At 40.4% G+C, this 24,171-nt stretch overlaps 2 protein-coding genes across 3 annotated transcripts in view; one reads left to right on the top strand and one right to left on the bottom strand.

Moving 5' to 3' along the window:
• Window positions 1–5,844, bottom strand: part of hdac5 (histone deacetylase 5) — a 50,872-nt gene extending 45,028 nt beyond the window's left edge. The window contains exon 1 of the mRNA XM_058654689.1: window positions 5,402–5,844. The gene's annotated coding sequence lies outside the window, so the exon portion shown is untranslated. The remainder of the gene's footprint in view (window positions 1–5,401) is intronic.
• Window positions 5,845–12,650: 6,806 nt separating this feature from the next.
• On the top strand, window positions 12,651–22,909 carry LOC131476162 (transmembrane ascorbate-dependent reductase CYB561). 2 transcript variants are annotated; one of them, XM_058654694.1, is made up of 6 exons: window positions 12,651–12,743; window positions 15,447–15,654; window positions 19,921–20,019; window positions 20,169–20,272; window positions 21,164–21,321; window positions 21,727–22,909. In XM_058654694.1, the coding sequence occupies exons 2-6, from the start codon at window positions 15,450–15,452 to the stop codon at window positions 21,917–21,919; spliced, it is 759 nt and encodes a 252-aa protein (XP_058510677.1). In that variant the 5' UTR covers window positions 12,651–12,743; window positions 15,447–15,449; the 3' UTR covers window positions 21,920–22,909. The 2 variants fall into 2 exon arrangements, with proteins under 2 accessions (XP_058510677.1, XP_058510678.1); XM_058654695.1 differs by lacking the exon at window positions 12,651–12,743 and adding an exon at window positions 15,264–15,334.
• The last annotated feature ends 1,262 nt before the right edge of the window (window positions 22,910–24,171 follow it).

Consider the following 24,171-nt stretch of genomic DNA (forward strand, 5'->3'; position numbering starts at 1 on the left):
TCGCTCATTTGTCTGCATGGCGGAGAGAGACAGTGGACCGTGTAGTAGTTATTCTACTCGATTTATGGCCTTGAAAGTTTCTTTCAAATTCACAAACTTTCAAGAATCTCAAGGACCCGTGGCTAGTTTCGGGCTATGATTTGCATTAACTGGTTAGTTAGTTAAGGATAATGCTTTGTTTAGCCTGTCCAAATGAATGGAAGTCAATGCTCTCTAAAAAGCAGATCATATTAACATATGGTCAACTATATGAAACATAGGAATATGCTACAGTCACAACTGAGCTATATGAAGTTACCTGCTCACTATTAGTAAAGCATCTGTGAACAGCCCTGCAGCTAGGTAATGATTGGGATGAGGTGATCAGTAAAAAGAAATTGGCTGCCGGCTCAAAAACACTGAGCCAGTAACATATTGGGGCTCAAAAACATTGGAGTAGTGTTGACATCAAAAATCCAATTCCATGGCATGAATCACAGAGGAAGACAAGACACCACACATGATGTCACCAGACTGGTGCATACTGTGGTGTTAAGCCACTTTACTTTACCAAGAAATAAAACTGTGAAAATGCATTTACCGCAACAGCCCTAGACAGTAGGTATCTCTGCAGCAGAATTTATGCATTTTTTAAAAAAAGCCTCAACACAACAAGCCAACCGCAGGACTCTGGATGTTTAGCAGGTCACATGCCAAGGGAAGCCAAGTGCCATGGCCATTCCACTTTGTCATCATCAGTATAACTCTGAACTAACGCTCAGGACAAACCTAAAGACTAACAACAAAACTACCAAGTATGCACAAACACAAACCCAGTTACAGAGACATCTCAGTCTCTGACATGAACACACTCAACGACTGGTCAGTAACCACCAGGCCTGAACTGTTGTGTGTCCTTGTACCAAAACTAATACTGACCAGCAACTTGTACTACAATGACAATTTTTTTTAATGACAACTGGCTCCGACTGGATTTAAAAGTTATCATTATGTCAACAACGGTTGACTCAGACTGGCACAGACCATGTCCAACTCACACCCAAATCATAATAATCATAATTATCTCAACAGTCATGAGGTGTGTCCTGTGCTGTCATGAGAAACATTCCCCTCACCTGAATGTCCCGTTTCACTCTCTATCAATTATGCTAGAGCTAAAAAATAAAAAAAAGGGAGTCCAATCAAGGTTAAATGTACTCAATACTTAAGTTGACAAATAATTAATCATTTTATAAGCTAAAATGGCAGCAATTGCTAAGCACCGGTTTCTCAAATGTGAGTTACTGTTGGGTTTTTCTTTGTCTGTGATAATAGCTGTCAATTTTAATCATTAATAATAAAAGTACTCTTAAGCCGCAGCCATAAAACGTGCACCCAACTCAAACCAGCTTGTGTTGCATTTTGAGGACAACAATCATGCAAAAGCAATTCTCGAGACATGTCTTTGCTTTCTTTCATTTTTTATATCTGCCACGTGGGACAAGGAAAGAAAGCATCTGGCATTATTGCATAGAGAAAATGACCAAACAATTACAATTCTCTTCAGGCTACTGCTGTTGGTTAATAAAAAAGGATAATTAGTGCTCCACTTGAAGCACTAGATCTGTCCAGCATGTCTCGTCTCATCTAAAGACCATTTGAAAGTGGCCCAGTACAGCACGCTCTTTCCACATCTGCCAGTCTGCTAAGATCCAAGTTGGTGAAGACCCCCATTACAGCCGAAAAATTTGTGACCACGCAGACAATGTGCATCGGGATCGGGTATTTGTGGTGTGTCGAACCAATGCCGCTGGCATTTACATGCGAGCGAAACAGAAGTTACAAACATGTGTGTAACTAAAAAGCAGGAACGATGAAGAGGTCTTTAGACACCTTGTGGTCTGCCACCTCACGCTAAACCCAATATTTGTTTGTCCGACTAGAATCAAAACCAAATCTTAACAGCCTTTACCTCGGCCAGGGTCAATAGCCATGCTTCCACCAAGTGGAACGGTTCTGTTTGGTTCAGTACGGTGCACATTTTTTGGCATACCATAATAACCACCAGACCCTACTGTTGCATTTTTTTGGCACCCTGTCCTCCCGTGTTGTGTCACCTTTGACGTCGTCGTTCGTTGACGTAGCAACAGTACGACATCATGCTACATATCTCACTGATGTGGCAAACCCCGCCTACCAAGTGAAGGTACGGTTCTCAGTTGAAACTCAAGCCTGACTCTGGGCTTTACCATTCCATACCGGACTATACCATGATGGAAACACAGCAAATGACTATGTCCATTAGGTTTGATTTAACAAATTCTTTTCTTAAGCAAGCAGATGACACAAAATGCTAATGTCACAAAGTTGGATGATGCCATTTTTCATGGCGAGCCTGACACTGATGATGATCTGAAAAGGCTGCGGTCCTCACTGACTTTGCAGAAAGTGACACAATGTCAGGAAAGTCAGGATTAGCAACGTGGGGGAGGGATGCATCCATATGTCCGTTTCCAACAGAGGTCCAAATTCATCATTGTACAAGAAGCCTGGACAAGCTGAAGCATAACAACAAGCTCACAGACAGCAGCGTGGTAATATTAGGAGTTAGTTTTGCACCCAGATTAACAGAAGACGGTGTGAAATTTAAACTCCAGGTCCCGACAGAATTATTAATTATTTATAATATTTCCTTTTTGCATGCCATTGAGGAATGTTGTGGTTTCTCTTTCCACATCAGTCCACGTATACGTCCTCTCATCTGTCAATTTCCAGTGCAGTGAAATTAGGGACAAGCCACTACGATACTCAGTGTGTCATCTGTCCAACACTGCCCAAATATCACTGGACCAAATATCAGCAAAAAGAATAAAGTCAAATCTGATAAGATCTGCTAAATATGACATAAATGCTTCACTATAAACTTTGTCAACATGCTTTAAAGAGACGTCACCCTCCACTGTGATGTGACAAGGACACAAGTGAGAACTCTACATTTCTACCACCCAATTTGTGGCGTTATGTGTTTTTTTTAAATGGCTGATGGTAAATGAATCTGTGTCAATGTGTCACTAACAGCTGAGCTGTTAGAAAGAGGTAAGAGACTGGATCACACTGACATCGGTATCAGGGGTAATCCAAGGCGGTGACATCGGAACACAAAAAAGTGCCACAGAGCCATCGCCAAGTGAAATTTGGAGTGGAGCGACATTTCAGTCTCGTTATTTCTGAATATCATCATTTTGGCTTCAAATTAGATGCTACACACAAATTTACTCTGGTCACGAGTGTTTGCATCTTTAAAAAAAGCATGTGTCCCTGTAGAAAGTGGGTTTGATGATGATGTTCAGAAATAACGAGACTGAAATGTCGCTCCACTCCAAATTTCACTTGGATTACCCCTGATACCGATGTCAGTGTGATCCAGTCTCTTACCTCTTTCTAACAGCTCAGCTGTTAGTGATGACACAGATGCATTTACCATCAGCCATTTAAAAAAAAAAAACATGACACTACAAATTGGGTGGTAGAAATACATTTGTTGGCCTTGTATGTCTGACTCTGCCTCTGTAGGTGGCGCTGTTGACCCTTACGACACAGAACAACAGCAAATGGCGAGATGGTGGTGCTGTGGTTCTGTATGTTTCGTACCTGCTGTAAATGTTAATCGCGATACAAATTGGATCGAGCATGGCTCTCGTAGTTGCTGTGTTTTCCGAAGAAAGGCGGCCACCCGTATTATTTCTGGCAACATTAAGTCCGACTCCAGTCCGACTAAGCGTATACATGCAGGAGTAATCGGACTATGAATCACATTACCCAGGTATGTTAGTCAGACTAAGACTAGCTCAAGTTTATTCAGACTAGGATGTTTACATGACATTAAGAAAACAGAATTATTGTCTTATTCCAACTAAAACCAGCTGTTAATGTGCACGTAAAGTCCACCTACGCGTATACATGCAGGAGTAATCGGATTATGAATCACATTACCCAGGTATGTTAGTCAGACTAAGACTAGCTCGATTTTATTAGATCAGACTAGGATGTTTACATGACATTAAGAAAACAGAATTTATGTCTTATTCCAACAAAAACCAGCTGTTAACGTGCCCGTAAAGTCTGACTAAGCGTATACACGCAGGAGTAATCGGACTATGAATCACATTACCCAGGTATGTTAGTCAGACTAAGACTAGCTTGATTTTATTTAGACTAGGATGTTTACATGACATTAAGAAAACAGAATTATTGTCTTATTCCAACTAAAACCGGCTGTTAACGTGCCCGTAAAGTCCGACTAAGCGTATACATGCAGGAGTAATCGGACTATGAATCACATTACCCAGGTATGTTAGTCAGACTAAGACTAGCTCGATTTTATTCAGACTAGGATGTTTACATGACATTAAGAAAACAGAATTATTGTCTTATTCCAACTAAAACCAGCTGTTTACGTGGACGTAAAGTCCGACTAAGCGTATACACGCAGGAGTAATCGGACTATGAATCACATTACCCAGGTATGTTAGTCAGACTAAGACTAGCTCGATTTTATTTAGACTAGGATGTTTACATGACATTAAGAAAACAGAATTATTGTCTTATTCCAACTATCATCGGCTGTTAACGTGCACATAAAGTCCAACTACATGCAGGAGTAATCGGACTATGAATCCCATTACCCAGGTATGTTAGTCGGACTAAGACTAGCTCGATTTTATTTAGACAAGGATGTTTACATGACATTAAGAAAACAGAATTATTGTCTTATTCCAACTAAAACCGGCTGTTAACGTGCATGTAAAGTCCAACTACATGCAGGAGTAATCGGACTATGAATCCCATTACCCAGGTATGTTAGTCAGACTAAGACTAGCTCGATTTTATTTAGACTAGGATGTTTACATGACATTAAGAAAACAGAATTTTGTCTTATTCCAACTATCATCGGCTGTTAACGTGCATGTAAACACACAGGGTAAATAACTACCCTGCATTAGCTCGAGGCTGATAGAGAGGATGAGTTATTACCTTCAGGCTGTGCAGGTTATTATTATCAGTGTCTACTGTGTGTTCAGAGGGAGTTGTGTGACAGCGTTGTGTAGCTGCAGTGTTGCAGTCGTGTTGTAAGTCTGCTGTCATTTGTCTTTTTTCAGGGGTCATCTCGTGTCCTTTAGCTAGCTCCAAGCAGCACGGTAACTTCAAAGTTAGCTGCTGCGGTGACTGTGGAGAGGGGCAATACTTCACCGCTGCCTCTGTCCCTCTGCGACAATTACCTCCAAGAAACATCCAACTTCCTGTCGCTAGCTTACGTATCCTTCTTGGACGGTCCCGCAAACACGCGTTCTCTCCCCCTCTCTCTCTCACTCACACACACACACACACACACACACACTCTCTCTCTCTCTCTTCCACAAACCTCACGACGCCGTGGATGTCGGCGGTTCCTCCTGGAGCGCGTTCTGCGTGCAAAGGTCGCTTCCTCCCGGCGTCGCCTCTCGCCCAGCCTCGGCGTCGGTGTCGGTGTCCGTGTGCGTGTGTGTCGCGCGCTCCCCGGTGAAAGCTCCGGTGGCTCTGTGATGTCAGCCGAAAACGTTTAGAGCGACGAAAAGAACGTTTCTCGCCTCCTAGCGCGTCCCCTCCTCCATATTTACAGTCTGCCTCTATCCCTCTCTTCCACTCTCTCTCTCTCTCTCTTTCCCTCTCTCTCTCCCACCAACAACAACATTATTGACGTCCTCCTCCTCCTCCTGCCACGTGACCAGTCTGCTGGTGCTATTAATAGATCATATGGAAACCAATGGAGGCGGAGAGACAAGGCAGAGACAGAGAGAGACAGGCAGACAGACAGATGCACAGTGGAGTTAAACCTCACCTCCTGTGTTGCCTGCACATATGGTGCCTCAGTGCAAACAATAGAGCTGTAACTAACTGCTAAGTGGCTACTCCCAGTCAGTTGTGTAATGCTAATCATGCAGAAACAAGTCACGGGGGGGTGGAGCTGCATAAGAATTCATATCAAAAGTACATTATCACATTATTACATTATCAGGAGTGTGATTTGACCACGTAACTGCTCCTAGTGTCATAGTGTCATGACTTGGTGTTTATACAGCGTGTGCTGTCACAGAGCAAAGCTAATCGATCGCTCACTGATGTGAGGGTATTTCCACAATCCTCAAAGGCTTCTCTCCTCCTCTGTGACCACTGCACCAAAACAACTCCATCCCAAACACACTGTTAATCAATGAAAGAAGAATTCTTGAAATGAATGAATACAAACAGAGCGTCTTTATCACTGTTGGGGGGGAATATAATTCACTCATATTTGAAGATTTTAGATTTGACTTTAAATATACACATCTCTACATGTATGTGTCTTTTGTGTGAGTTTTTCTTTTAGTGCAGCTACTCATGGTAAAGTCCATTAGATCAGTTTCTCCCCCACACATTTGACACATAGAGTAGACCCACTTCATAAAGATGACACACCAAAAATGTCCGTGTTTCAGTTAGTCGTGTCACAGCTGTGGATGTTTTCCACACTAAAATCAAATCTTTAAGCAGTGGCGTGCACCGACAATTGGAAGGGCAGGGGCAAAAATACTGCGCACCAGGGGGGCAGGTGCCACAAGTATATAAAGCCGTGTTTCCATCATGGTTCAGGTAAGTTTAGTACAGTACGGTACAGTTTGGAGCGGTAATCGACTGAGAGCGGTACCTTTACTTGGTAGACGAGCATGTGACGTACAAAGATCATGTCTGCTCTGTTTGTATGAGAATAGACGGCGGCCATAGAAGAAACCCCGGTCGCGGGGGAGTGACCCTTTTCTGTCAGCTGACTGTCGCGGGTCTAGCTCCACCCATACCGTACCATCACGCTGGTACACCAAGGGAAGGGTACCAGAAAAATGGAACGGTCGGGGACGGTTATTCTGGTTCCGCTCGGTGGAAACAAATTTCCCACATTCTCACACACTTGTGTAAACACAGTGTATACAGGGACATCATTTACAGCACTGAATATCATTTCCTCTAAGGACTCCCTCTGGGACACTGTCATGTGGGGACAGTAGGGAACTTCATAACAGCACCTTCATGATTGGTGTTGCAAGGGCATCTTAAAGCACGCTGCATCACTTTTCTCCACTAGAGACAATACATTTATATACAGTATAAACCTGGAAGAAATGAAAGCAAATGTCTATTCCGCTCCATTTGACCATAATCATACTATATACATATATACATATATTATCATCCCTCTGAAATATGAATGGCAATAAAAGCAGACTAATGAACAATGTGCAATATGAACTGGTAATATGTAATATTTACATACTGCACATTGTGCAACAACCAGCTGTGTGTGTTGCACTAGAAGGGGCAACGTGCAATCCTCACGTGGCGCTTCACATTGTTGTGGGTTGTTTTATGTCTAATTGTGGTTATGGTTATGGATGGATGTGCTTTATTGAGCCCAGGCTGGGAAACTGCTGTGTTAGCAAAAGCAGCAAAAGACTCAAATAAAATACAAACTATATCCAAATTTACAACATATGACGGTATAAACTCTGAAATATCAAGAATCAAGAAAGTATAAAGTATAATGCATAAAGTACTACGAATAAATATCTAATTGCGATTATTTTGACAGGAATTGCGATTGCGATAGGATCCGCGATATCAGAGGGAGTGGTCAATTTTTAAAAGATGTTCTCTTCAGTGTGTGGAATAACACGTGTATAGATCAAGACAGACATTAATCTAAAATGATATTTTCACACAATTTGGCTTTAAACAATATTCTTCTTGCGATATGAAGATTGCAGTAGGCTGTATTGTGATTCCCATACATTTCCGATGAATTGTTCGGTCCTATCAGGGACTACAGAGATACATGTGTCCATAGCTACAACGCACATGTGTTATTTAAGGTTCCAAAATTTGGATTTTGAACATTTTAAAAACACATTGACGGTGGACAGAGGGTTTCCATGCTGTCATCCTCCCATTCTTCTTCTTTTCTAATTTTCTTTTTTTCTTGTCGTAAATGTCAGCTTAACATTTTAGACGAGAGACAAAAATGCATAGTGGAAGCGAGTCTAGCATAACAGAAGTGCAGTGGGATGCAAGAAAAAAACGCCTCTGAGGTTTTGGCACAAGTGAATTTAAAATGTCTCTAATATTGACGCAAACAATGCAAAATAACTGCGAGGATTATTATCATTATTTACTCACTCTAAAAACAGAAGAGTGTCACAAATGTCCCCTTCATTTGTTTGTGTTTACAACACACGGGGAGGAGAGAATCACAGCTGATGCTTTAAACACAGTTCATCCAACTCTCAGTGGAGAATATATAGACATCAACTAGACGGAGGAGAAGAAAGGGAGACTGGAGAAAACAAGAGAGTGGGAAAGAAGGTGGGGGAACGTGACGGTGCAGGGAGGAAGGGAGGAGAAGGAACGGGGCAGGAGGACAGACGAGGGACAGGAGAGGAGAAAAGGAGATTATATGCATGAGGAGAAGAACAGCAGCTCGAAAACAGAAAAGCAGGGAGGCGGAATATAAAGGACAGAAAGCGCGAGAGACAGAAATAGCGAGAAAGAAAGAGCTATTCTGGTAATGATGTTGTTGCCATGGAGATGCTGTCCTCAGTCAGACCACTCCACAGGTGCCTTGAGGGTATTTTTAAAGTATTGGTGAGGTCGCTGGAACAGAGGACTATTGATTTAAAAAAAAAAGAAGAAGAAGAAGTGAAAGGTCAACTCGCAGCATCCCATCGTATTTCTTCTCATCATTAAATGACTGATTTTGCACCTGAGTGCTGTGTTTGTTACGTTTTCAAGGGAAACCTCATTAAAGATGTCATAAAATATACAAAAATAGTAAATAAAATATCGCTTTAATCATTCAAAAATATTGTATTTTATTGTTAAATACACTTGTTCAGGCCTGATGCTGATGATTGGCTACTGAGATTATAATCTGACAAACGTTAGATATTTACAAATTTAAATTCCGGACGGACAGCGACGACAAGCCTGTGACGACTTCCTGTCACTCCAAACTCAGCAGCCAATCAGCAGGCAGCTCCCTAAGGCCCGCCCATGGTCAGAATGGCAAACAAGTGTATTTTCAAACAATAAAATATGATATTTTTATTTGCTTTTTACCACTGCACCACCATGTGTGCTTTGCCCACATAAATCCAACATAATCTGGAGGAGGAGGAGGGGGAGGGAGGAGGGAGGAGTTTCTGGCGTGCGAAGGCCACTGTAGTTCCCTGACTTACCATTAGATGTCACTACGTGTTACACAGCAGACAACCTGCAACATACAATAACTGCAGCGACTTGTTTTTCCACTTTGCTTTAATGAAGACCTGCAACATGATTAAGCATGTTAGCGACTGAGTGTTAGCGTGTGTCATCTTTATCTCTATTTAACCAGCAGGAGCTTATGGAACTCAGAAAATATCATCACATGTAGGTTGTGAAGTGTTTGAATGCTCTGTATTTAGAACTTTTCTCGTTTTACACGTATTATCTCCGTTGGTGTGGACATTACTTAGTACTTCCTCTAGAGCCATGGTTCCCAACCTGGGGCGCCAGAGATCACATGGGGGGGGGCACAGAGCTTTGACTGCTCTGAGTTTGTGAGGTTAATGTAATTATATTTGTGCATCCCAATCAGACACTCTACTGGATTATTCAGAAGTCAGTATCACCCAAATAAAAACTATAATTTACTCAATTTATTAAGCTATTTATCACCAACACTTGATCACGTTCCTGTTGAGTGAGAAACGTCAAAGTACGGAAGACTCACCGGGATCAAAAAAAAGAAAACAAGGCAATACCTTGGTTTTGATTTAATGGAAACTTAGGACACACAGTGAGAATAAGAAGAAAAACCTACAACTGCTGTTTATTTTTGCATATGAACTTTTTACTCTTTTTTGTGCGCGTGCCCTGGACAAGGGTTCAGGTCGGGGGGGCCATGTCTACAACCCATTCACAGCCAGCAGGAGCCATGTGAGGTTAGGTGTCTTGCCCGAGGACACTCCAGCATGTAGACGAGCGAGCCGGGAATCAAACCCATGACGTGCTCTACCACTGAGCCACCTCGGCCTCTCAAAACAGACAGACTTGATATGAAATAAGTGACACGGAGTCCGTGTTTGTCTCCGTGAGACCTCCTGCTGCGGCCGAGGGTGACGGTGTGAAATCTCACAATGACAAGAGGCGTCACTCCTTCACACAGGTACAAACCTGTCCTGTCACATTTATGATGACATGACAGAGAATGAGGGGATGAAGCCCTCAAGGTTTCATTTGTGTGATTCAAAATAAACGATGGCGAGAAAAGAGGAAAAGAGAAAAGACACACACACACACACATAGAGCAAAAAGAGCAGTGATGAGTCAGCCTCTGGTGAGTCACAGACGAATCAGAGATGTCAAAGACAAAGACCTAACACACACACACACACACACACACACAGGTTTGGACAGCTAAAACTACGTGTTATCCTTAACTTTAACCACACCAGTTAATGCTGAACCCTAACCATAACCTAACCACAATTCAAATCTTAGACCTAAACTTAACCAGTCCCTCAGAAATGAGGTTCTGCCTCATTAGGACCAGGTTTTGGACTACTGGTCCCAATGTTTATGCCAAAATTGACTGCATACACACACACACACACACACATGTTCTCACAGACACAATGAACTCTCTGACCCACGGCGCCACAAACGGCACAATGTGATCTCAAGTGGGCCGGACCAGTAAAATAATAGCATCGTTACCTATAAAGAGATTTTAGTTGAGTTAATTAATGAGGTATGTTTTTACATAACAAATTATGAACAAACCTCAAATTTCCTAAGTACAATTTCAACAATAATAGGCCTCAGTTTAATGTTTACCATACTTAGTACCTTAGAGGGAAACTTGAGTAAAAGTATCTGACTCAGTAAAAGTCTGAAAGTATGTAACATTTACTGAACTTAAGTATCAAAAGTAATTTTCTGATGGTGGCTCAGTGGTAGGTCGAGTTGTCTATCAACTGGAAGGTTAGGGGTTCAATTCCTGACTCTGCTAGTCTATATGTGTCCTTGAACAAGACACTTAACACCATGTAGCAGCGTGTGAATGGGTGAATGGGTGAAAACTGTAGTGTAAAGCAGCTCATCAAGACGAGAAACGTTCTATATAAATACAGACCATAATAAACTCTTCTAACGAGTAACAAAAAGTAGAAGTTGCTAGAAATATAAATAACAAAGTAAAGTACAGATATACTATATATAATAAAAAAAAAACATCCTGCTTGCCGGACTGGACCCTCTGACGGGCTGGTTCTGGCCCGCAGGCCGCATGTTTGATGCCCCTAACCCTGCTGTACCCCAGTGCCATCCACAGGTCCCTGCACCACAGGGTGAACACTACCTGTTACACACGAGTTGAAGCCACATACTCAGTTGTCCAGAACAGCACTGCCCTCAAGAGGAGAGGAGGAGTAGTGCATGGATTACTGAAGCGACTCAGGTGCTCCAGTATTTCTGTTTTCACACCTGAAAGTTCTATTTTTTAAATTCTACTTTTAACTTTCCATCACAGACTCAAATGATATCAACGGACTTTTGTGAGTGGCTAAAATGTGTTTTCCTTTGTGAAGCAAAATTGTTTCCATTATTAACAATTTACTATATAAAATACATATAAATGTATAAAACATATGGCATAACTCCATTTGTAGTAATTTACTGTAAAATGATGACAGAGCTGAAGACACAGTGATTTAAGACATTAATGAATGCAACTCGTGGCTCTTCATTTGCTGTGAATGTACAATGTAATTGTTTTCATGGATTCACCTGCAGTCACTGCTTCATCTCCACCAACACTCAGTAAACACTTCACCATCACAGTTCTTTGTAATCAATGTGACTTTGTTTTCACTCCCTGAAACATAATAGAAATCCCATTTAACACATTTTTGATATGATATGATAAATGTGGGGATCTTCAGTGCCCTCTAGTGGCCTCTGAGCATGTGTGTAGATCAGTTTAGTGACACACACACACACACACACACAAACACACACCTTCTCTAAGGTGTATGAAATATGGAGGCGCCTCAGTGCTGTGCGTGAACACTGTCAGTGTGTGAGTGTGTGCGGTGAATTAAGTCACTTAATTCCTCCCTTTAATGAGGAGCCATGATTCCCTGACAGACACTCCACTGCCTCACCTCCTCCTCCTCCTCCTCCTCCTCCTTCAACCCCTTCCTCCTTCTCTACCGTTGTCAAGGCAACACACCTTTAAAGTGGAGCTCTTAGTCATCAATGTACGCCACCAAACCCCCCCCCCGTGTCATGATGTTGTCGTGACGTTACTCTACGTCCACTTCCATTCAAATCATCCCCTGCTCATCATCACGTGACTCTTATTAAATATGAACAATGACATTATTGTTACTATGTTAAGATGTAATAACACAAACTGAGGCAGAGATAACAATAATAATAATAATAATGAGGATGAAGATGATGATGATGGTGGTGGTTTCAGAGGCTGATTTAAATCTTCCTGCAGGCACAGGGGTTGGGCTTATTCAGAAGGGCATCCAAAACACACACACACACACACACACACACAGGAAGGAGGAGGAGGGCGGATCAGGTCGAGACTCCTGGACTTTCCCTGCACAGCTGAACAGAACACAACAGAACACAACAGCGCAGTAAGTATTCCACACCATGTTGGTGCTTTATTCTTATTCTTCTTCTTATTATTATTATTATGATGATGATGATGATGTTATTAGTACTTGTTTCCCACGTGCACACTGTCTCTTTAACGCGACTCATTGTCGCCGCTTGTTCCGCTGTGAATCCAGAGTAAAGACAGAGAACAGGTGATGATGATGATGACGATGAAGATGATGATGATGATGGTGGTGGTGGTGGTGACAGTGTCGCCTTCTGTAAAAACATCACTGTAGTTGTGTCACAGTGAGTCACTTCAAGTGTGTGTGTGTGTGTGTGTGTGTGATGATTAACTTCTGTTTGAGCTGCGTTGACGTTCATGTGGACACACACACACACACACACACACTTCCTGCGGACGTGTTGGTTTTGTTGAGCTCACAGAGTCCGAGTGTTTTATTACACGTGACGCGCGTGTTGCGGTTTGAACAGTGTAGTTCGTCAGTGTTGTGTATTGTGAGTATTGTGTGTATTGTGAGTCGTTGCATGTTTTAAACGGTGTTAAACTCCAATGACCTGGGGCCAGGGCCGGCCCAAGCATTTGTGGGGCCCCACCACCACCTCAGAGTAGCAGAGTTATTAACATTACAGTAGAGCTGAACCACTTTATATAAATATAAGACTGTACAACAAGCACTGCTCTCCACATGTAATATACTGATATCATTTACCATGTTCAATTTTTGTTTATAATGTATATATTCTGGAAACTGTTCTACTTTCTATTTTAACTATTTATTGTCTTAGTGTTAATATCTTTATATATATTGTATTTTTCTTTGGAAATGCATGTTTATTATTTATTATCTTTATCTTTACTTATCTTAATTCTTTTGACTGAAATGACGATATGAGAGGGAATGCTAATTTTTACGTCGTTATTCTCATTTTCATTTGAATACGATATTAAAAGTGATGACTGTGTGATGTTTGTGCAGATCTGTGAGAGACTAAGATGTTTTCTTCAGTCTGGACAATATGATGATGTGTAAGGTTCAGGACAATATTTCTTTTAAAATAGTCGTTTGACTCACATTTTGCTTTTGCGATTTGAAAATTGCATTAGGCCATATTACGATTTTGATAAAATTGCGATATGTTGTTCAGCCTTACATTAGAGGGCAGTACAATCACAAACGTGGCCTGGTATTAGTTTGCACTTTCCTATTCAAAGTTAAGTACTAAGTGTAGTGATACTGAACTTGAATTAAGCAAGTAAACCCGTTCAATGACTTTGTTTTTTAAAACTACAAAATAAAACACTATTTAAATATCAAAATACCATCTGATGTTAGCCGATATTAGCCGATGTAAGCAGGTATTAGCCAATGTTAGCTGACGTTAACTGGTGTTAGCTGGTATTATCCAATCCAACTTTATTTATAAAGCACTTTAAAAAAACAACAACAGCTGAAACAAAGTGCTTTACATCAGAGATAAATAAATAAAACGAATAAAATATAAAAATGACCTAATAATAATAATTATATTAGCTGGTGTTAGCTGTGTTAGCTGATTTTGGTGATGTTAGCCAGTGTTAGCTGGTGTTAGCTGACTTATGGACCCCAGACTCCGCTGTTAAATATTGAGATTTTAGACATTTCCTTTGCTAAATGTTGGAGATGAACGCATGTTTTCAGGATTATTAAGTATTTTTAATTGATCTACAGTCGGACATTGTCCGCGTTGATTCTCGTGTCGGACGTGGCGCTCATGACTCTTCCAGTGACGACACTCTCTGACCAATCAGTGACGTCACATTTTAGTATCGGCTCAGCTGAACCTCACCAGAGCAGGTGCTAATAAAAGCACCAGGGGCTATCACTGATGGAAATGTAAATAAAAACAATTAGAGTCGAATCGTGTTAGGACAAAGAACCATTTGTTTGAATCTGCCCGGGGGCCAATGACATGGTTTTATTGAAAAACCAAACAAACCTGAATGATTATGTCTTGCAGGAAAAACAAGATGTTTTTTTTACAGATGAAGCAGTAATTATACACTGATGTTTTCCAGTATGTAAACAAAGATGGCACGATACAATTCTGCGTCAGATACCGATATCACAAACTGCCAATAACGATATCATGACTTTTATTGACATTTTTACAGTCAGTACAGTTTTTGTAACAGATTTTGCATTTTCATCTGTCTGATATTCAACCCAGTGATTTTGATCGATATGGCATCAATACCGATACTGAGTGTCATATCGGCTCATCCTTAATTGTGCATGTCGCAATAAAGGTGCATTTATTAAATTAATACATGGGTTGGTTCCTGCCCATTTTATTCTCCTGTCGTCTCTGGTTCTGTCAAAGCTGCCGTCGGCTTCTCTGTGTTTCAGGGCAATTGTGGTTTTGCATATTAACGAGTGTTTGAGCTGTGGATCCTCATCAGTGTGGTCTGAGAAACCTGCTGAATGACTCTGGAACAGAGACTTGCTCCCTCTCCATTTTACCTGACGCTCACACAGGTTTCTGCCTCACAAGATGGCCGGGAAAATAAAACGATGACACAGGACAACGTTGAGTCACATTTAAAAAAGTTTACTGTGTGGTTCAAGTTTCCTTCGAAAAAGAAAAAGGATTCAAAAGCTTTTGTGTCGATGATTGAAACTAAAATTCTCCTGAAGAAGGAAAATGACACATGCTGATATTCTTTGTTTCTGTCCCAGATCATGGATGAGTCTCTTCCATGCTCCGGTCGCTCTGTATTTGCTGTGCTGGTGGGAGCGTCGCAGCTGCTGGGCCTGACCGCGGTGGTGCTGACCGGGGTGTGGATGGGTAAATACCACGGTGGATACGCTTGGGATGGTTCAGCGCAGGAATTCAACCTGCACCCTCTGTGCATGGTGCTGGGCCTGGTCTTCCTGCAAGGCGACGGTGAGTCCACACTCAATCTGTCTTTCTATAACATGATCTTGATGATGTGTTAACTAAATCCTGGCTTATCAGTGCTGACATGTCCATGATTGCCCAAACTAGGGCTGAAACAGTTACTCGATCAATCAATAATTAAGCAATTATTAAATGAATCGTCAAGTATTTTGATCAACGATGATTCGGTTTGAGAATTAAAGCTTGAAAGTTTCTTAAATTATCCTCATTTGACACTTTTTAGATATCTTAAGTTTCAGATCGTCATACTGATGTTGTAGAAACTGGAATTAGAGATATATACATTTCAGTAAACTGATTTACAGATATCTGTAACTGTAGTTTTATAAGTAAGAATGATGCTACAGGTTTGTGTAATGTCATTCCAGATCATCAAACTTGTTAAATGATAAAACAGCTCGCCATACTCCACATGTGGAGGATAAAGGAGCCAAGAGCAAATAAATGAATGAACTTCTAGTCTGTTCAGGAGGGAAAAATGTCTGATAGTTTGGGAAAAATAATTCACAACAAAAAGAACATATTTATTTATGACGCAAAATGACAAAAACAGACGGAAATAAAACAGAATCACAATTACATCAAAATAACATTTTTAACATAGTTATAACATAGTAACTAAAACCCTAGACAAGCTTTTAAATAATTCAATGTTGAATTAGATAATGTGATAAATATAAACTAATGTCTTATTGTTATTATTATAATAAAAACATTGTTCACTGTTGGTCAGTTTGGGCCAGTTTTCATTATCATTTTAAAGTGTAGGGCCACAAGACATCAACTGGGGGGCTGCAATTGGCCCACGGGCCATGAGTTTGGAACCCCTGGTCCAGATACTGTGTCTGAACCAGCTGACAACCTCTCAACTCATCCATAATCTCTAATTTTGCTGCTGGGTTTTGACATTTATTCTGCATAGATCAGTAAAATATAAGAACTTTTTTATTCCACATGGCTTACACTGCTGTGAGGGGTGGGTCAAAATATCGATCTATACGATTATCGATACCCCAGGGCAATTATCAATATTTTAATTAAGGAATTAAAGTAAACTGTCAGCTTCACTCTCCGGGTGTCACTCCTTCATGTGTCCTCATGGTGGCGCTGCTCAAATGAATGAGGAACACTTGGGCAGAAGTGACCTGGCTGAAGAAGAAGAAGAGATGAAGAGTTTACAGCAGAAGGAGCAGGAGGAGAAAACTATGCGTTCAACACAAAGACTTTATGACCTTTGTGAATAAACAGAGAAATCCTGCATGTTTTGTTTTCTTCAATGAGACACATGTGGTGATGGATCGCTGTGTGATTGTCTTGTAATATATTGATTATCACAGAATCGTTGTATCGTGATATTATTGGTATCGTGTCATTAGTGAACCCTGTGTTACGGAAAACACGGGCGATCTCACATCAAACACGCAGTTCTGGTCACGATAAGTCATTTTTTATTATTATTATTATTATTATTATTATTATTATTATTAATAATAATAATAATAATTATTATTATTATTATTATAATATACTGTGTGCCGGTAAAATGTGGAGTCTGTGTGTGTGTGTGTGTGTGTGTGCGTTGGCCTCAGGCATTTTGTTGCTGACCTCATGCATTAAGATGACACGACCCAGACAGCCATCAGCCACACCCACGAGTCACACACACACACACACACACACACACACACACACACACACACACAGAAGCTGACAGTTCTGTTAAACGAGACATTGTGAATCCTGTGCACATGATGTTTGATGTCTGCATAATAAACGCGTCACACGGATGATTTGCATATATTATTATATTATATATTATTATATATTTGCATATTATAAACTGTGGCGTTCGTAAGTGAGTTTGATTTCTTCATTACAGTAACACAGCCGTGTGGAGAGAATATCATTTAGAACAACACAATCATCCAGCTGCTTTACTACAGCGTGTGCTGAAGCTTTAACTCCTCACTGAACAGATGACGTGCAGGACTTGATAAAGACGGTTGCTAGGGAGAATCCGCTCGCTGCACCTTGGACTGTCTCCATTGAGTCCCTGTGTCCTTATTTTTAATAGGTATTTTAGACAAAAGACCAGCCAGGTGGAATCGAACCCTCAGTCACTGCAGTGGACCTTTATTCTTACACGGCACCAGCTCTGGAGTCCCTGTGTCCTGATATTTAATTGTGTATTAATAAAGGAGAAAATTGGTGATGTAAAGGACAAGATCGTGTCTCAGCGGGAGGAGAAACACATATTTTTAGTCGTGATATAAAGTAGCAATAATTGTGCGGAAGTCACAAAATTAGATAAAATGTTTTTCTTTTGAACTTTGAACTTTTTTCCAGATTTCACAAATTCAGTCTGATTTTAAACATCTTGAGTACTTTTTGCTCAGGTGTGTTTACATAGTTGGTGAAAATGAAAATGTATTTTTTCATCAGATTGCTTATAATTGCTTATAAAACAGGATATAAGACACTCTATGTTGCACATGCTCATAGCCTCTGTATTTACTGTACGTTTAAACACAAGGAGTGATCTAAGGGTTAAAGGTCAGACAATATAAAAAACACTTTTCAGGACTTCAGGGTTCGTGAGCAGAAAACAACAAACACTCAGAGGTGAAGTCATTGTCACGACCCCTGGAATAATCCACACACTCGTGGTTTGAACTTTCTGAACTTTGATTTTGTTGCTCTTATCTCTTTCTGTTCCTTGTTTCCTGTTTTATTTTGAAGTTTTTCCCTGTTGAGTTTGACTTCCTGTCCCGTCCTCCCTGTCCTGTTTCACACACAACATTTTCAGGTTAAAACCGTTTCAGTGAGTGTTTGTTGGAGTTGAACTCATTCACTGTGTTTTTGTGACGTTCCACAAAGAATGACACGGGAATGAAACATGAACTATTTTGACTGTTGTCCAAACATCGTTGGTGTTGGATCTATTTGACCTGAAATGTACCGTCTTTCTTCACTAATGATGTATAAATAGGTAAAAGATTAAGATGGTAATTACTGCCATGTTTATTTAAACACATGTAGTCAGAAAAGAAACTAATACTATATATTGTATTATCCAACATTAAAAAAAAACCCAGAGAGAATAAGAGAAAAGCTGATTTTATTAATTGAAGAAATCATGAAGTCTGAAGTCTGAAAAAGCTCAGTTTGGTCATGATTTCATTAAAGATATCATGTTCTGGACGATGTACTACACGTCCGCTGTATGTCTGGATCATTGTCTGTTCAGACGCTTGTTTTTTGCCCCTGCAGGCCTGCGATTGTGCTGCTAATGAAACTAACGTCATTATCTCAACTGTCTGCTGCAGCACCTGATTACATTAGTGCAATAAAAGCAAAGGTCAGCTGCTCATTCCATGATGAACTGGGAAGAATTAGCAGTGGTGGAAACACCTCGAGGGCCGGCAGCTGAGAGCTGTCACGTAGGCCACACCCCCTTCCTTTTTATGCTGATTCATCACTGCATCCAGTTCCTAATCCTAAACCTAATCTGAAATGTCAGACTCACTGTGGAAACACGTAAACAACTAAATAATGAATATTAGCAGTGAGACGCCTACGATACGATACTATCACGATATTTAAGCCAAGATACGATACTATCACGATATTTAAGCCAAGATATGATATTATCACAATATTTAAGCCAAGATATGATATTATCACAATATTTAAGTCAATACGATATTATCGTGATATTTAAGACAAGATACGATACTATCACGATATTTAAGACAAGATATGATATTATCACAATATTTAAGTTAATACAATATTATCATGATATTTAAGTCACAATACGATATTATCATGATATTTAAATTAATGTGATATTTTACGATATTTAAGTCAATATGATATAATCACGATATTTAAGCCATGATGCGATATTATCATTATATTAAAGTCAATACGATATTATCACGATATTTAAGTCAATACAATATTATCACGATATTTAAGTCAATACGATATTATAAGGATATTTAAGTCAATATGATATTATTACGATATTTAAGTCACAATACTATATTATCACGATATTTAAGTCAATACGAAATAATCATGATATTTGAGTCAATACGATATTATCAAGATATTTAGGTCAATATGATATTATTACGATATTTAAGTCACAATACGATAATATGATCACTCTCTGTCTGTCTCTCTCTCTCTGTCTGTCTCTCTCTCTCTCTGTCTGTCTCTCTCTCTGTCTCTCTCTCTCTGCAGCCATCCTGGTCTACAGAGTCTTCCGTAATGAGGCAAAGAGGAACATAAAGATACTTCACGGCATCATTCACCTGCTTGCTCTCATCATCAGCATCGTAGGTATGTAACACGTGTGTGTGTGTGTGTGTGTGTGTGTGTGTTTGTGAGAGACACAGAATTGTATTTTTCTGACACAGATGGTTTTTTTTATCTTGTCCTATCTTGTCTTACTACTTTATTACTCTGTGTGTGTGTGTGTGTGTGTGCAGGTTTCGTAGCTGTGTTTGATTTCCACAAAGCAGCAAAGATTCCAGACATGTACTCTCTACACAGCTGGTGTGGCATGATCACCATGGTGCTGTTCTGCTTACAGGTGCGTACGTGTAAACACACACTGACCCTCACAGACATCGTTACCCTCACCTTAACCATCACAACGTCAGGTCTAAACCCCGGGAAACCCTTTAAAGATGTCCTCACTTTGCATAGTTTATACATTATTTGATCCTCCTTTTATATCTTAGTGAGGACACATCATAGACATAATGCATTCCCTAACCTCTTACCCTTACTGTAACCTAATATTGACCCTTAAACCAAGTCTTAACCCTGAAAAAGCACTTTAAAGTTGTGGGGACAAGACAAATAAAGGGTCTGTATGCAGAAGATATTAACACACACACACACACACACACACACACACACAGGTTTGTGCAACTATTCTTCTTAGAACACTGAACTGACTTCCATTCAGTCTAAATAAAGTAAGTATTAACCCTCACCATAACCTCACCACACTTCAAAATATACCCTACAGTTCCTCAGAAATGACATTCTGCCTCGTTAGGACCAGGTTTTGGTTTCCATGAGGACTAGTGGTCCTGACAAGGTCAGTGTTTATGCCTGACAGGGTCCAAAACAGGTATCAAATACTACACACACACACACGTTTGCGCAGCAGTCGTAGTGAGGACACGCAAAGACTTAATGCATTCCCTAGCACCTTAACCTTAACCCTCAAAAAGCTAAGGGGTGACAGGTCCCCATGGTTTACAGGTGTGTTGGTCCTCACAAAGACACACATACAAAGACACACACACACACACACAAGGGTCATTGCCACAATCATCATTCTCCTGATGTTTGATAAAGTAAAGCTGTGTCTGCATCACTGTACGCTGCCACGTGATTGGAATAATAAGTGGGTAAATAAGTGTTCCTAATAAAGTGATCACTGAGTGTGTAACTCCATTCCTTCTCCTAGTGGGTGATGGGTCTGCTGTTCTTCCTGTTCCCGGTGGCGTCGTCACAATTACGAGCCGTTTACCTCCCGGTCCACGTCTTCTGTGGTCTGCTGCTGCTCGTCATGGCCGTCGGCAGCAGTCTGCTGGGAATCACAGAGAAACTGCTCTTCAGCATCATGTACGTGTCACCCTGTCACCCTGTCACGCTGTCACCCTGTCACCCTGTCACTCTGTCACTCTGTCACTCCTGTTTCGCTCTGTTATGATGAACGTCTAAATTTACTCTAACTGTATAATAACAAGTGCTAACACTGCTGTGAAGCAACTCATGTTTCACTTCGCGAGACCTCCTGATCCTGAGGACTCCACGGCTGGTTTTCCTCTGACAGACAGCAGGGGGCAGTACAGACGGCCCCTCATCTCCCCACATCCCGACATTTAACCGCCACAGCGACTCTTAAATGTTAAATTAGGGTTCATAGTCCGGCTTCAGTGGTCCACGTGCTTCTCGTCTGTTTCATTTTCCACTCTGATCTTAATCATCATGTCCTGCGTCTCCGTGTCTCCGTGTCTCTGGTCTCAGGCCGACTTACTCCCTGTTTCCCGCGGAGGGAGTGCTGGCCAACGTGCTGGGGATCGTGCTGGTGTGTTTCGGCGCGGTGCTCGGCTACCTGATCACCAAAGACGATTACAGGCGTCCGCCCAACCCAGAGGAAGAGGCGCTGTCGGTCCACTTCAAGACCCTGACGGAGGGCGGCACGCCTGCCACGCCCTGACACACCCTCAGACTCGCTGTGCTCCCCGTGTTCACAGGCTGTGTTAGTGTCACAGTGTCACAGTGTCACCTGTGGCTGTGTTTCATTCATGCAAATGTTTAAAAGCAGCTTAAGAGAAACTGTTAATCCCACTTAAACCTGAGGCCCAAACACTGGCATCGTTAAAGGTCCAGTGTGTCATATTCAAGATGGTACATAAGCAGAAACCAAATGTTTGTTTGTATAAGTCTATAATCACATTAAAATAAGTTTTCTTAGTCTTAGAATAAGCCTTTTATATGTACTTTACAGAGGCTGCCATCTGGTGGACAAACCAGTGACAGCGTGCGTTATGAAGCGGAAGCTGACGATTCAAACATCCGTTCTTCTGTAGTTCCCTGAAATAGAGGCTCGAGTGAAGCCGTCCGGTCTGCAGTCTCACCACTAGATGTCACTATTCGTCACACCCTGGACCATTAACACAAATGATTTAGCGTTAACACTTAACTTTTGTTTATTTTACTGACACAACTGCCTTTTTAAAGGGTTCAAATGCTAAAAATGAAGGACTTTATTCTGTCTTACGTCACGTGAACGTCACACTCCACACGTTCAAGTGCATTCTTGTAAAGTTGGTGTTTTCAGTTGTGAGAAGTCAAGTAAAACATACCGTAATAATGTATTCATCAAATGTTCTCCGTGTGTATATATATGTATATATGTATGTATATATTTGTATGTATATATATATACATACATATATATATATACATATATATATATATATATATGAATGTGTTGAACCAAGTTTTTAAATCATATTTTTCTTCCACTTCAGGAATTAGCCCTTTAGTGCCTGATGCAAAGTGTTTACAGAAAAGTGGCCAAATTAATGAAAGTGAGGTGTTTTGTTGTTGTTGTGTTTTTGTTGTCATGTAGTCGGTGATGTTGTCTTTTTTTCCAAATTTGAAATTGAATTTCTTTGGAAATAAAGAAAACTGTGCAAATGAAGCAGCTTCAGTTTCTTTGAAAAATTAGATTTAGACGTAAATTATAGATGGTAAGTCTCTCTGTGTTTATGTCAAACATTTATAATACATATATACATATATGTATATATACACATTTATGTATATATATACACATATATGTATGTATATATGTATATATATATACATATATATAAAATAAACACAAAAAAACAAGAAGAGTAATCCCTATTTTTGAACGTGTGCCTTTTGATTCAATTCAAAAATTAAAATTAAACTTGAATCAATAATAAAATCACTTTGGTGCAAACTTTAATTCTACATTTGCTACATTTTATTGTGAAATACAGTATTTCACTGTTATTACTGCACATTTATCTGATCCATTTAAGATTTCACATTATAAAACCACTGACTATTGATATATAACAACAAAATGGCGATAGCAAACACAATTAAAAACATAGCAGGAAAACTGAGAAATAAGACAAACAATCACAACACTGCTCAAAAGATCTTGAGATTTCGTCTTTCAGTGATAAACACACACGCAGACACACCGACTGGTCAGAGAGTGTCGTCACTGGAGAGTCATGAGCGCGACGTCCGACACAAGAGTCAAAGCGAACGATGCTGAACTGTAGATCAGAGTTAAAAAGACTGAAAATCCTCAACACGTGTGTTAATCTCCAGCATTTAGCAAAGGAAACAGAGGAGTCTGGTGTTTTTAGTGACAGCACTGATGAAAGCCAGCGTCCGCGAGAGCTGAGTAGTGCTAGAACTGTATAATAGAAACTTAAAAAGTAGTATATATTGGCTGTATAATGGAAAACACCAATAGGTCGTATATTCAAACATGTGCCAGTTTCCTCCTGAAGCCAACCAGGAAATAAGAATACTTTCAATAGCCACTAGAGGGCGACTCCACTCGTTGAAAAAAAAAAGATCCAGTCACATTGCCTTTCATTAAGCTCTATTTCATTGTAATGCATCAATTATGTCACAAAAACTGAATAAAAACACATTTTAAATGCTTCATATTAACTGATGGTTTCAAATATGTACTTTTTTTAAACACAGTGGTTAAGCACACATGGAACCCTCCCACATGTACAGCACCATTCTATTTTATGGACAGAGCACACGTCTGTCACGCAGCGGGTCCAGGATTTAAAGCAACACTGCGGGTGTCCAGCGTCATGAGCGCCACACATCCAGCAGGCAGCAGGTGAGCATGTGGATGTGAACCACTATGAGTGACCACTAACACACACACACAGCTGG

Source organism: Solea solea, chromosome 16, assembly GCF_958295425.1.
Source record: "Solea solea chromosome 16, fSolSol10.1, whole genome shotgun sequence".
Lineage (NCBI taxonomy): Eukaryota > Metazoa > Chordata > Actinopteri > Pleuronectiformes > Soleidae > Solea > Solea solea.